Source organism: Erythrolamprus reginae, chromosome 8 (genome assembly GCF_031021105.1).
Source record: "Erythrolamprus reginae isolate rEryReg1 chromosome 8, rEryReg1.hap1, whole genome shotgun sequence".
NCBI classification, from domain to species: domain Eukaryota; kingdom Metazoa; phylum Chordata; class Lepidosauria; order Squamata; family Dipsadidae; genus Erythrolamprus; species Erythrolamprus reginae.
This window is the reverse complement of record NC_091957.1, coordinates 36,726,393-36,741,422: the sequence shown is the minus strand read 5'-3', so window position 1 is coordinate 36,741,422 and position 15,030 is coordinate 36,726,393. Positions and strand designations below refer to the sequence as shown.

Below are 15,030 nucleotides of genomic sequence, written 5' to 3'. Positions count from 1 at the left end.
AACCCTATTGCACACTTTAGAGTCATCGGCAAATAGGCAAACTTTCCCTACCAAACCTTCCCCTATGTCACTCACAAACATATTAAAAAGAATAGGACCCAGAACAGACCCTTGTGGCACACCGCTTGTAACCTGGCTCTGTTCAGAATACTCGCCATTAACAATAACTCTCTGATGTCTACACTTCAGCCAGCTGCAAATCCATTGAACTATCCGGGGATTAAGTCCAATCTTCACTAATTTATCTATCAGCTCTTTATGTGGAACCGTATCAAAGGCTTTGCTGAAGTCCAGGTAGGCAATATCCACGGCACCACCTTCATCCAACACCTTTGTGACATAGTCAAAGAAATCAATGAGATTAGTCTGACATGATTTGCCTTCAGTAAAGCCATGCTGATTTGGGTCCAATAAGTTATTGTTTTTTAGGTGCTGATTTATCCTCTTTTTGAGTAGAGTCTCCATTTTAACTACAACTGATGTCAAGCTAACTGGCCTGTAGTTACCAGCTTCTTCTCTACTGCCCTTCTTGTGGATGGGCACAACACTGGCCATTCTCCAATCCTCAGGAACTTCTCCTGTTAACAAGGATTGGTTAAACAAATCAGTCAGGGGGGTAGTAATGACAGATCTGAGTTCTTTAAGAACTCTGGGGTGGATGCCATCTGGACCCATTGCCTTATTTATCTTTAATCGTACAAATTCTTCTAAGACATCGGCTTCTAAGATCACAGGAGCTGAATCCATACAGCTGGAAGCAATGCTATATCCCTCTATAGTATTATTTTGTAAGGATTCTTTTGAGAAAACTGAACAGAAGTAGCTATTGAAATGGTCAGCGATCTCCTTCAAAACCCATAGGATTTATTCCCCAACACATTTTGACCTACAAATGTTGTCCTAAGTACTCATCATTTATTTCATACTTAATGAACAAGCTAGAACTTTTCATTGTTACCCACCTTATTCCTTATGGGAAAAATCTGTTTTTTGGTACTCATTAAGCCTCTTGGAACCAATTAACAATGAGTACCGATACCACTGTACTACAGGTATGTAACGTAGCTTATGAAGATGGCATTTGCTGACACTCTCAATTAAAGCTTTGCTTCTTACATGCCACACGCCAAGTCACTCCTTCTGTTTTTCAGGAAAGGGGGCGAATTACACTTCTTTCCCAGACATTGAGCCATGGTGCACAGTGGTTGCAGGCTAATTCTGCCAACTGCCAGAAGTTCGATCCCAACCAGCTCTAGGTTTTCTATTCTCCGAGGTGGGTAAAATGAGGACCCAGATTGTTGGTGGCAAAAGGCTGATTCTGTAAATTGCTTAAAGGGCTGTAAGTCTCAGTACTCTTGCAATTGCTATTTGCTGTTAGGTCCTGAAAAACCAACATGTTCCACCCTCACCTTCACCTTCAAGTCCTACTCTTAGGGGCAGTTGCAGTTTTTGCATGCTCTGGGGAAATCTTAAAACAGTGTTGACCTTTCACCACCGAAGTCAATCTTGACTTCTGGCCGCTGCCTAGACTAGCCCTGCAGTTTTCTAGCCCATGGCGTCCCTGTGTGACCGCGCACGAATTCACTACCTGCCCAGGTGCAGTAGCAGAATTGCTCTGGACTCCGCTAGCACTCAGAGCCATGGGGGCGAGCACACTTCCCACTTTAGCAGCCCACCTCTGTGCTTAAAGCAGGGCTAGAATTCAGAGTCTTTCAGTTTCCAGGCTGGGGCCTTTAACCGCTACCCCAGGCTGCCTCTCAAGCGGAAAACCAAAACCTTAGGAGCAAAGACGCACTCACTTCAGCCGCCGGTCCCAAAAGGCAGGAGTCTCAGGCACGATGGTTTTAATGAAGAACGGCTGGTTTCCTTTGCTTTCTTCAAATCCACCCACTATGCTGAATCCCCAGCTCTCTGAGTTGCTTTTGCGCAAGACAATATCTTGACAGCAGTGGAGGTGGCTGAAAGGGGAAAAAAAACCATTGGAGTTATTGCTTACCTTTGTGTAGGGAGAAGGGAGAAGCATCACAGCCGGCGTGAGTAACTATGGGCAACTTTATGACCTGTGGATCTGAACTTCCTGCAATGCAGGAACTTTGAAACCATCCTGCATTCACAAGTAGCATTCACTCAAGTGTCCAGGAAATAGTAAAGCAACAGATGGAAACATGGAACCAGGGAGAAAGTTCCTGGCAGTGGGAACAATTCATCGGTGGAACTGTTTTCTGAAGTTGTGAGTGCTCAATCACTGCAGTTTTCAAGAGATTGGACCGTCCTTTATCCAGAATGGCATAGGGCAGGGATGGCGACCTATGGCAGGGGTGCCACGGGTACCATATCTGCTGGCACGCGAGCTGTAGCCCAACGTGCATGTGTGTGCTGGCCAGCTGATTTTTGGCTCGCACAGAGGCTCTGGGAGGGCTTTTTCACCCTCTCCCAGCTCCTGGGAAGCCTTTGGAGCCTGGTGAGGGTGAAACACGAGCCTACTGGGCCCACCAGAAGTTGGGAAACTTCTGGCCTCCAGAGGGCCTCCTGAGGGCAGGGTAAGCTAGTTTTTGCCTTCTGCAGGCACTGAATTAGGGGTGCGGGCACTTGCACATGCGCCCATGCTCTTTTAGCACCCGAGGGGAAAAAGGTCCGCCATCACTGCCCTAAAGCATCATGCAGCTTTCTTGATGTGGCTGAGCTAAGCAAGAACTGCTGATCGGGAAGATTCCCTCTGCCAGCCCCACCCTTACCTTGGCAATGCGAGCCAGGAGATCCAGAAAGGAGACCAGCTGGCCCAGCTGTGCCCGTTCTCCCTGCCGTCCAGGCCCTCGGCCCCTTCCGACGCTGGGATTACAATCTCCAGCGCTTTCAGCACCACTGTCTGCAGTGCTGCGTTGGACTTCAGCGCAGAGACGGCGTCGTTGTAGTTCAGGTGAGTTAAATCGATATTGTTGATACTCAAAAGAATGTCTCCTGTTACGGAAATCAGAAGGAGACGGATTAGAACAAAGATTTTGGTTAAATAATAATAATAATGTGCATGATATGACTGTGTGTATGTATTTTATCTATTGGGGTTTTTTTTTTAGACTTTGAAATGTAAAACTGTTATTTTATATTTTACTTATTAGATTTGTTACCATGTATTGTTTTTATCACTGTTGTGAGCCGCCCTGAGTCTACAGAGATGGGCGGCATACAAATAATAATAATAATAATAATAATAATAATAATAATAATAATAATAATGGTGATGAAATACGAAAGCCAGCATAGTGATCTCGTTTGCTGTGTTGTATTGACATAATAATAATAATAATAATAATAATAATAATAATAATAATAATAATATTAGATTTGTATGCCGCCCCTCTCCGAGGACTCAGAGTGGCTCACAACAGGTAAAACATCATGTACAAATCCAATATTAAAACAATTCTAAAAACCCTTATTAAAAACAATCATACAACCCAAACAAACCATACATAAAGTCAAAGTCACCATACAATGTAGCTTCCCAGTTTCGTTCACGAAGATCTTTGCAAAGTCATGAAAGCATCATTCCTATGTCAGTGAAAGTTTAATCAACATTTAAAGAAGGGGGGGGGGGTATCCTACCTTTCTTAATTCTCCCATCCCTCAGGAGACATCCAACTGGCTGGACGCTGGTTACATAAATAGGGAGTTTTGCTTTGCCGTCTCGTCCTCCCCCTATTGTTATCCCAAAAGACTCTTTGGGGTCCTTTTTTATGGTAACCACCTTTTCCTGGCTGTGGTATCCTTGGGGGAGTATCTGAAAGTTCGGAGGAGGACAGGGAAGAAAAAAATTAATCTATATATTAAATGTACATCAGTTAATGTTAATTAACAAAGCTGATGAGATGTATATCCCAAGCCAGCAGAATCCTCATTACATCAGACTGAAACAATTACCATATTTTTTAGAGTATAAGAGGCACCTTAGTTTTGGGGGAGGAACACAGGGAAAAAAATCTACCTATCAGGTATTCATCTGGCTAGCGTCCTTAATCTGGTCAGTTTCAGCACATTATTTTATCCCCTGGTTAGGGCTGAAATGGCCTTTTTCAGTGGGAGTAGCAATGAAAAGAAGCCTGCAAAGACTTGGAGCAGGAAAAAAACCCTTCTTCAGAGGAAATAGGAAGCCAGGGATGATCGTTAGCACCTAGTTAGGGCTTTGGGGAAAGCTTCGAAAAAGCTACATTCGAAGTATAAGACACACTCAAATTTTCAGCCTCTTTTAGGGAGGGAAACGGTGCATCTCATACTCTGAAAAATATGTTAATTTTCATATTTTCATTTCCAAAGGAGATTTTGCAAAGGATGGATGAAACTGCTCAGTGATTAAAAACATTAGAAGATATTTCTCATGAGAATCCACAGGTGCTTTTTCAAAAGGCAACTGGACTTTCTTTGTTTTTTCCTTGAAGATGTTTCCCTTCTCATCCAAGACGCTACTACTTCCAGTTCTTTCTGAACTTATTGTTTGCAGGGAGGGGAAGTGTGTGGGGGAGAGGGAAGGGGTTTGGGCACACGAACCAAAAAGGTTTCACCATCACTGGCCTAAGGGAAAGATAAAGTGATGCAATTCAAAACACATTTGTCCGTTGCAATTGTTATGCCCGACACCCTACAATTGCTAGCTCTTCTGTCTCGTGTCTTAACTCGATGCTTAATTTTCATGAAAGGTATACAGAGTCCGTTTCTTTGCTGAAGTTAAAGGTGAACAGGAAGTGAGTCAGACAGGCATACTGGCTAGAAAACATGTCAGCCCATCTTTTGCGGAAAACAAGCCGGCTTGCAAAAATGTTCCTGAATATAATTAAGGGCAGCTGCTGAAAATGATTTCAAAAAGTATATTTATGCCTGAACTATTCCTGTACCATATGGAATGTTTGTAGTGGAGCGTTTTTTGTTCACACTTCAGTAGGGAGAGATAAATAACTACTTCAATGCAGAATTAAGATGAACTCCCAATAATGGTAAAATGAGAAATCTCCCCTATAGCAGACCTGGGCAAAGTGCGGCCCGGGGGCCGGATGCAGCCTGCCTGCTGTCTGTGACTGGCCTGTGGAGGTAGGAAGGAAGGAAGGAGAAATGAAGAAAGGGAGGGAGGAGAAATGGAGGGAGGGAAGGAGAAATTCTCTTTCCATGCCCTTTTGCAAAAGTCCAATAAATGCTCATTTTTAAATTGTTCATTGGTTTCATTGGCCTTTCCAAGAAATTGAAAGGAAACCCCCCCACCCCACCTCTCAGGGGGGGAAAAGGGAGGAAGAGGAAGAAAAGGAATCCAAAGCTACTTTCAGGCAAAGCCTCCACTATGTTTTCTCAACTGACAATATAGGTTGGTTGAAGAGAGGCACCTGAAAGGAATATTTTGAAAGAGAAGTAAAGAACTGCCCAAAAGCAGAAATAAAAGCCAGAGAAAATCAGAGAGACAGAAGCTTCTGGAGAAGGAAGGGAGGAGAAATGGAGGGAGGGAGGAAGGAAGGAAGGGTTGGCAATTAATTTATAGTTATAATGTAATTATAATATATAATATAATATAATATAATATAATATAATATAATATAATATAATATAATATATAATTAGAATTAGAATTTATAATATAATTAACTCAGTTCTACCCAATAATATACAGTATTGGGTAGAACTGAGTTAATTATATTAATCTGGCCCTCTGAAACCATCCCAATTTCTCATGCGGTCCATGACAAAATTAATTCCCCACCCCTGCCCTATAGGGACCATCTGTATGGGAATAGCAGGGTATGGAAAATTTATTAATCATACTATTTTTTCCAGGAGACAGAAGCCCTATCTGTGGCAGTAGATTTTGCATGAGCATGCTTGCCACGGTTAGTGACGAGTGGATGGACCATGTGAGTTGTGCAATTGTTGTAAGTGTGAAGAATTAGCTCAACATGAGTGCCGCAATGGTTGTGTCAAGGATTAGCTCAATTCCAAGTGATATTCCATTATGTTGCCATAGAAGGTAAAAGAAGCATGTTAAACAGTCATAGGGTGTAAACTGCAACCTGATTGGGTCAGAGCATTATAAAAGGCAAAGCAACTTTACAATGGTTGTTGGCTGTTTATGTTGGCTGGCTGGAGCTGTTTTGAGCGTGAGTTACTTATTGAGTTAGAGCTGTAGTGTTGACACGGAGAAACCTGGATTGGTTTAGTATCTACATGTAAGTAAGCTTTATTGCATATAGTTAAAGCAAAGTTTGTTCCTGTAAATAGAAGTCTAAAACAGAAAATATTTTGAACGCACTGAAGAGTAAAACTGTTTATTACTCTTTTCTACAAAAGTGTCGTCGTTATTTCTCTGCACTGGCTCCTAAATTGCCACACTATAAATTCTGGCATCTTGTCAAGTCCTGCTGTACAGTTCTGAATATCTAGAGAGAAAATCGGTCCTAAGCTGGAGACACCCTGCATGTCGTATCGTTCCTTCACAAACGGCATTTGCATCACAATCGTTGCTCAAAGCAGAGCAGACATCCCAACCAAACTGACGGGAGTGGCCAGTACCTTCTGGTAGTTGGACCTTTGCCGGAAGTGGTTTTGCTCCGCCCTTCGGCGACTGGCTGCTGCACGGGGCTCCTCCGTGCTGCTGCCGCCACTGCTGCCATTGGAGGCAGTGCTGCTGCCGCTGCTGTCCTCAGCGGCTTCCCGGGATGCTGCACCCCCGGACGGACGGAGGACCACAAAGCTCACCCGGGCTTCGCTGCTCTGTCAGGGGACACCACAGAAAAGGAGACGCTTAGAAGGGAAGCAACCCAACCACTCTTGCCCCCCCCCTTCCCGGAGATCATTTCAGCAGAGGCCTTGGAAGACTCTCAGGGGCCTCCGGGAATTGGCTTTCATTAGTCCTCCACTAACTTCGTCAGAGTATTAAAATCCCCACTGAAGACATAGTTGATTTTATATAATGCTGCTCAATGCGGGCAATGAACAAATTGAGCAGCATTATATAAGATCAACTATGTCTTCAGTGGGGATTTTAATACTCTGATGAAGTTAGTGGAGGACTAACAAAAGCTAAGTAATTTTAGTAGTTTTAAATAAATGTTAAACATTGTATCTGATTCAATATTTGTCAAACTAGGGCACCCAATATGTATATGGCTACTGATGAAGGCAAATAAGTCCGAAATAGATTATAGTAGTCTCCCTTCCTTTCCATTATCAACAAAAATTTGTTACACTTATATATTATAGTTGGCGGCTATATTTAAAAAAAAGCACATCTGCCTTGGAATAGTGGGGCCGAGAGGCAAAAGGGAAGCTGTATGCTCCTTCCATATACCAGGGTGATTTGACAAAAAAAAAAAAACCCCACACATAACCTTCCTGGTACAAGCTGATACAGGAGGCGAGCCTGTAGCCTAGAGGCTAAAATAATTGAAATAAAAATAGTAACTTAATAAACAACTAGCCATTTGCACAATCAATAAACAACTCATTATTGCTAATGAAACATGTCACTATTTATATCCTAAGCTTATCATTTGTATAAATAACTCAAGGCGACAAACATGCCTAACACTCCTTCCATTTTCCCTCACAACCACCACCCTATGAGGTGGGGCTAGGCTACGAGAGAGAAGGGACAAAGTCCCCCCATCAGCCTTTGTGCTCAAGGCAGGATTAGAACTCAGCGTCTCCTGGGGATTGACCCAAGCCACCCAGTAGCCACTCATGCCTAAGGTGGCCTCGTTCCCGTTTTCTACCCTGGTGTTCTATACCAGTGTTTCCCAACCTTGGCAACTTGAAGATATTTGGACTTTGGCTGGGGAATTCTGGGAGTTGAAGTCCAAATATCTTCAAGTTGCCAAGGTTGGGAAACACTGATCTAGAGTGATGTTTTTCTCTGACTCGGTGAATGAAATCTGCCTTGTTTCAGAATATTGGTTAGAATTCATTGACTAAATAATACAGTATTTCCATTCTCAGTTCTCTGGTGAAGCTGGAGGCTCTTCCTTTTTAATGATGGAGGCATCACAAGTCTGCCTGGATCATCTTCTGCTCCTATAATTCCTCGACCACTGAAGATTTGGGGCTCGTTTTGTTATATGGCAACTTTTATGGTGCCACCCAATTTTCTCCTCTCTTCAAAGTTCTACCAGTGCACATTGTGGATTTTGCATCTCCAGACCAAATTTATCCGCTCAGTAGCCAAATCTTCCTCCTCCTCCTTCTCTTCCTTCTCCCCCCACTCTCCTTGCTCCCTCCCTCACGTCCTTCCAAGCAGTTTCACAACCTGAAACAGATAAGTATATCTAAAAATGTACCCTTTTTTTTCCAATTGCAATCTATAGCAGTGTTTCCCAACCTTGGCAACTTGAAGATATCTGGAATTCTGGTAGTTGAAGTCCAAATATCTTCAAGTTGCCAAGGTTGGGAAACACTGTTCTACCCAACATGACTTCAACAATAGACATAGACTGCTTCGTAGTGCTTCACAGTGCTTTGCAGCCTTCTAAGCAATTTACAGCCTCTTGCCCCCTACAATCTGGGCCCTCATTTGACCCACCGGAGAAGGTTGGAAGGCTGAGTCAACCTTGAGCTGGTCAGGATAGAACTGCCGGCTGTTGGCAGTCAGCATAATTAGCCTGCAATAATGTATTGTAACCACTGTGCAACCATGTTAAAGAACCACAGCAGTTTCTGTTCTAGCTGCTTAGCCTTGCATCCAAAATTTAGGGCCAGAACAGGAAATCGCCACAGAAATGTCCGAGAAGGAATTCTTGATCCCTCCCCCTTCTAAAATTGTGTAAAATGAAATTCCTCTCTTATAACAGGAAGGGTAAGATTACTGTAAAGAATGTACAGTCAGAATTGACAACTTATAATGTATAACCTTGAAATACACTGCTCTGTTGAAATACACTGCTCAAAAAATAAAGGGAACACTTAAACAACAGAATATAACTCCAAGTAAATCACACTTCTGTGAAATCAAACTGTCCACTTAGGAAGCAACACCGATTGACAATCAACTTCATTTTGTTGTCAGCATATTCAACTTTGTACAGAACAAAGTATTCAGTGAAAATATTTCATTCATTCAGATCTAAGATGTGTTCTTTGAGTGTTCCCTTTATTTTTTTGAGCAAGTTTAATGCAAGTTAGTATTGGTTTATTCTGTTGAAGTCTTAGATTTACTTTTAACCCAGCTCAAAGGAACACTTTGGCCTAAAGTAATTGCTCATTTACGAATAGAATTATTCTAAAACCTGTTGATACATCAGACTACAGCGCAATGTTGTTGTTTACTCAATGCAATCTCATAATTATGATTAGCAAACCACAGTATAAAGCTTAAGGTTTGTACATCACACCAATTATGGTTTACACAATAAAATATGAGTCAGCAGACCAGCCTGTCAACAGAGTTTCTCTTGGCTTTATTAGAAAGAAAGGGGATTAGTTACCCATTATCTTAATCACCAAATGGAATTCCTTACAAACAATGCATCTTTTCTTCCTCTGCTGTTTGTGTGTAATTTATCATCAGCATCCAAATGCTCTCTGAATGTGGTAGGGGGCTTTTTTGTAGATGTTCCATTACCAAATTAGACAACAGGAGCAATAGAGCTGATGAGGTTACCAAGTTTGGTAATGAAAAGTCTTCAAGAAAACCACCAAACTCAGAGATCATCAAAGATTTCACAGTTCAACCCACAGCCACAAATACTTCTATAAATATTGTTTTGGCCTCTACATTGGGCTGCTCTTGAAAACTATCTGAAAGCTTCAATTGGGGCAAAAGGCAGTAGTGCAGGCAAGGATGCTATGGGGCCCTTTGTACTCCCAGGGCTTGGTTGCTTTCTTGCAGACTTCTCATTACCCAACTAGGTAACATCATCAATGCACTGGTGATCTTACCTAGTATCAATGGAGGATAATATTTGTAGCTCAGGGTTGAAATGAGGCATCCTTAGTGAGCTCTCTGAACTTGACTATTTTCTCTTGCAGGCATTTCATTACCCAAACTAGATAACATCATTAGTGTCCCTAAACTAAGTAATGTGCTCACCTCTGCTGAGGTTTCCTACCTGAATATTTGGAGAATCCGCAAGTTCTTAACAATCGAGACTGCTCGCTTAGTCACCTAAGCCTTTGTAACATCACACTTAGATTATTGTAAGAGCTTATGGGCAGGCTTGCCATCTTGTTCACTACTATCCCAGGTCCAAAATAGTGCCGTCCAGGTGGTTCTAAACCTCTCCAGGTCATCCCACATATCGGCCTCAAGCAGATATCCACATTGGTTGCCAATTTGAGCCAGGATCCAATTAAAACTGTTAGTGATGGTATTTAAGGCCCTGTGCTCAAACCCACCAAATTACTTGGCGACCTATTTATCTCTGTATACACCACTACGCTCGGCAGGGAAGGGTAGATTGACTGTTCCACAGACATGTACAGCAACATCAAAATTACAGGGCCTTTCAAGATCTGGCCCCATGTCTGTGGAACCATCTTTCCTTAGCGCTTAAGTAGAGGAGAATTTTCTGCGCTTCTGCAAGGCACTAAAGACATTCCTCTTTGATTCAGCAGCTTGAAACATCCTTGTTCTGGGGATCAGCAAAAGGAGAAGACATTGGAGAGGTTGGGAATGGTTTTAACAAGTTTTGTGGTCTTATTAGTTGTGTTTTAGCTGTGTGTGTATTGCCTACTGTCTGTCTTTGTTAGTTTATATGGCTTGCTGTCATGCCCTTTGTTAAAAGGGCATGATAAATAAACATTTATTATTAATAATAATTATTATTATTTGGCAAATGAAACATCTGCAGGAAAGCCACCAAGCTCAGAGGACCCCAGAGGTTCTAGAAGCACGCCTAAGACCCCCCACCCATTCCCTAGTTTTAAAAAACCACCAAGAGCCATGGTGGTGCAGTGGTTAGAATACAGTATTGGGGCTCAATGTTTACCCAGCCTTCCATTCTTCCAAGGTCAATAAAACGAAGACCCAGGTTGTTGGGGACAAGCTGCTGATACTGTAAACCACTTAAGAGGGGGCTGCAAAGAACTTGTGAAGTGGTACCTATGTCTAAGTGCTATTGCTAAGCTCAGAAAGCACCAAGGACCACCCAGTACCTCCCTGAGTTATAAATATTCTTCCTTTCTATTAGTTAGGTGTGCTTCTAGAACCGCATAGGTTACACCTCTGCTCTGTGAGCTGTACTGGTTTCCAGTTTGCTTCTGGGTTCAACTCAAGGTGTTGGAGATGACTAATGCAGCTACACATGGCATGTTACCTGAGGGACAACCTCTCCCCAGTTACTAAACATCCCATCAGATCTGGCAGGAGGGTCATCGCTATGGGCCAACATCAACCCAGGACCTAGGAAGAGAGCCTTTTCTGCTGTGGCACCCTCCTTTTAACACAGAAGTCTTCAAACTTGGCAACTTTAACACTTGTGGACTACAACTCCAAGAATTCTGAGAGTTGAAGTCTTCAAGTCTTAAAGTTGCCAAATTTGGGGACCCCTGATTTAACACAGTATGTAAAATTGGCCCAAAATTTGCCAGAAGACCCTCCAATCTCTTGGGGTTTGGGGATCCCATGGAAGTGTGGGGCCCATTAAATGGCTGTGTAGTGTGTACAACATTCTCTCATACTTTTGTTACAGTTTTAACTGTATTTATTTATTAAATGTCTATGCTTCCCATCTGACTGTAACTACAACTCTGGGCAACTAATTTTATTTTAATTGTATTTTTAATTGTTTTTTAATTATTGTAATTGTTTTTTTCCTCTTAGTTGTGTACACAACCCAGAGTCACAAGCCTGAGATGCGTGATGGTATCAATCTAGTAAATAAATACACTGCTCAGTACATAAATATTTGCTTTAACTCTTTGTATTTGTGTTTCTATTGCATCTGTGTTTCTTCACACGTGCTTGCTATCCTTACTCCATAATGGCCCAATTTTTTCCTATTTTACCAATACAGTCATCCCTCATTTTTCATGGGGGATGTGTTCCAAGACCACCCGTGAAAAATGAATTTCCGTGAAGTAGAGGAAAGATAGTTTTTAATGTATTTAACGAGTACAGTGATACCTCATCTTACAAACGCCTCATCATACAAACTTTTCAATATACAAACCCCGGGTTTAAGATTTTTTTGCCTCTTCTTACAAACTATTTTCACCTTACAAACCTACCGCCGCCGCTAGGATGCCCTGCCTCTGGACTTCCGTTGCCAGCGAAGCACCCGTTTTTGCACTGCTGGGATTCCCCTGAAGCTCCCCTCCATGGGAAACCCCACCTCCAGACTCCTGTGTTTTTCCAATGCTGCAGGGGAATCCCAGCAGGGGAATCCCAGCAGTGCAAAAACAGACGGTTCGCTGTCAACAGAAGTCTGGAGGTGGGGTTTCCCAGCGAGGGGAGCCTCAGTGAAATCGCAGCATCGCAAAAACACAGAGGTCCAGGGTGGGGTTTCAAGGACTTCGGTGTTTTTGCGATGCTGCAATTTCACTGATGCTCCCTTCGTTGGGAAACCCCACCTCCGGATTTCCATTGCCAGCAAAGCGCTCATTTTTGCGATGCTGGGATTCCCCTGCAGAAAAAACACAGAAGTCCAGAGGTGGGGTTTCCCATGGAGGGAAGCCTCAGGGGAATCCCAGCAGCGGAAAAATGGGCGCTTTGGCTGGCAAAAGGGGTGAATTTTGGGCTTGCATGCATTAATCGCTTTTCCATTGATTCCTATGGGAAACATTGTTTCATCTTACAAACTTTTCACCTTAAGAACCTCGTCCCAGAACCAATTAAGTTTGTAAGACAAGGTATCACTGTATTTGGACTTTTAAAACCCACCCTTTGCATTAAACAGTCATTCTATAATGTTTCTCAGCTGGAACTACATGTGATATCCTACCAGTTTCTTTAATAGAGTACAGAAGTACTGTAGAAGAATTTTATGAATTTTTAATGGATTTAATGGATTTAAGCCCTCTTTGAAAACCCGTGAAGTAGAGAATCCGCAAAAGATGAACCGTGAAGGAGCAAGGGATTACTGTAATGGTTTTCATTTATTGTTTAACTCCATACCACCAACAACAACAACATGAATTCACACACTAGGCATTCGCTGGCTGGGGAATTCTGGGAGTTGAAGTCCAGATATCTTTAACTTGCCAAGGTTGGGAAACACTGCTCTAATGTTTATGAAGTATTTGAAAAAAACACTTAAAACGCATTCAAAGGGGGAAAAAACATGTCTGGAAAGCTAGGAGACTTCGGTGCGCAAACAGAACCTGGATTCCAGGAATTCCGTGCCAAAATCAAAGAAACAAAAAAAAATTTTTTAAAAAGCCCAACCCCAGACTACAATTTACTTTGATGTATCTGTTTCTGAGCTGACAGGAAAATGGAGACGTGCAAGGCAATTATCTGACGTGATTACAGTCTGTTTTGGGGAGAGGCCGAATCTCCGCACTGGCAAACAGGCTTTGAATGCAGGAGGGGGCAGGTTTGGTCGCTACAGGTAAGTCCTCCACTTACAGACACTTGTTTAGCAACCCAAGTTGCCATGGCATTTGAAAAAAGTGACTTGTGACCAGTTTTGTGATGCACTTGTGATGCAGCTGCGAGAGCACATGGACTTCCCTAAATACGCCCATGTCACACCAATTCTCCGCAGTCTGCATTGGTTGCTGATCAGTTTCCGGTCACAATTCAAAGTGTTGGTTATGACCTATAAAGCCCTTCATGGCATCGGACCAGAATATCTCCGGAACCGCCTTCTGCCGCACAAATCCCAGGGACCAGTTAGGTCCCACAGAGTTGGCTTTCTCCGGGTCCCGTCAACTAAACAATGTCGTTTGGCGGGACCCAGGGGAAGAGCCTTCTCTGTGACGGCCCCGACCTTTTGGAACCAACTCCCCCCAGATATCAGAGTTGCCCTCACCCTCCTTGCCTTTCGTAAGCTCCTTAAAACCCACCTCTGTCATCAGGCATGGGGGAATTGAGACTTTCCCTCCCCCTAGGCTTATGAAATTTATGCATGGTATGTTAGTATGTATGATTGGTTTTTAAATTGGGGTTTTAAATTAACTTAAATATTAGATTTGTTTACATTGTATTATTATTGCTGTGAGCCGCCCCGAGTCTGCGGAGAGGGGCGGCATACAAATCTGATTAATAAATAAATAAATAAGTTTTCGCATTTACAACCAATGTAAACATCCCCACACTCATGTGATCAAAATTCTTCAGGAGTCTTGCAGCACCTAAAAGTCTTAGTGATTTCTGACAGTCTCCAAATGGGTGAACAGTGCAGTCAGGCGGTAGGAGAAGCGAGTTGAATGCTTGGCTGCATAGCTAGAGGTATAACAAGCAGGAAGAGGGAGATTGTGATCCCACTGTATAGAGCTCTGGGAAGATCCCATTTGGAATAATACTGTGTTCAGTTCTGGAGACCTCATCTACAAAAAGATATGGATCAAATTGAATGGGTCCAAAGATGGGCTACAAAACTGATCAGGAAAGACTTCATGAACTCAATCTATTTAGTCGAGGACAGAACATAAGAATATACATAAGAAGAGCCATGCTGAAACAGGCCAAAGCCCATCGAGTCCAGCATTATGTGTCCCACAGTGGCCCACCAATTGTCCATGGGGATCTTCAGCAGAAAGAGAAGGCAAGACCCTCCCTTTCCCTTGACCCCCAACAAGTGGTACTCAAGGGAATCCTGCCTGCTTCAACCAACATAGAGGCAGCATTTAGACATCCGTTTCAATAACCATCTATATGCTTGGCATCCATGAATCTGTCTAATCCTGCCTTGAAGCTATCAAGGCTGACAGCTGTCACGACCTCTTCTGGAAGTGAATTCCATAAACCAACGACCCTCTGGGTGAAGAAATATTTCCCTTGATTTGTCCTCACTTTCTTACCTATGAGCTTTAGGGAGGGCCCCCTTGTCCTAGTATTTTTCTCTATCCACCTTTTCTATCCCATACATGATTTTATACACTTCGATCAAGTCACCCCTAAAA

General features: G+C 42.8%; 1 protein-coding gene across 1 annotated transcript in view; it reads right to left on the bottom strand.

The window, feature by feature from the left end:
* LOC139171430 (ligand of Numb protein X 2-like) overlaps positions 1-15,030 on the bottom strand; it is a 72,983-nt gene that overhangs the window by 3,816 nt on the left and 54,137 nt on the right. Inside the window, exons 6-9 of the mRNA XM_070759660.1 lie at positions 6,544-6,744; positions 3,604-3,778; positions 2,736-2,958; positions 1,800-1,958 (exon numbers count right to left, since the gene is read on the bottom strand). Of these exons, the coding sequence (XP_070615761.1) occupies positions 1,800-1,958; positions 2,736-2,958; positions 3,604-3,778; positions 6,544-6,744 (758 nt within the window). The remainder of the gene's footprint in view (positions 1-1,799; positions 1,959-2,735; positions 2,959-3,603; positions 3,779-6,543; positions 6,745-15,030) is intronic.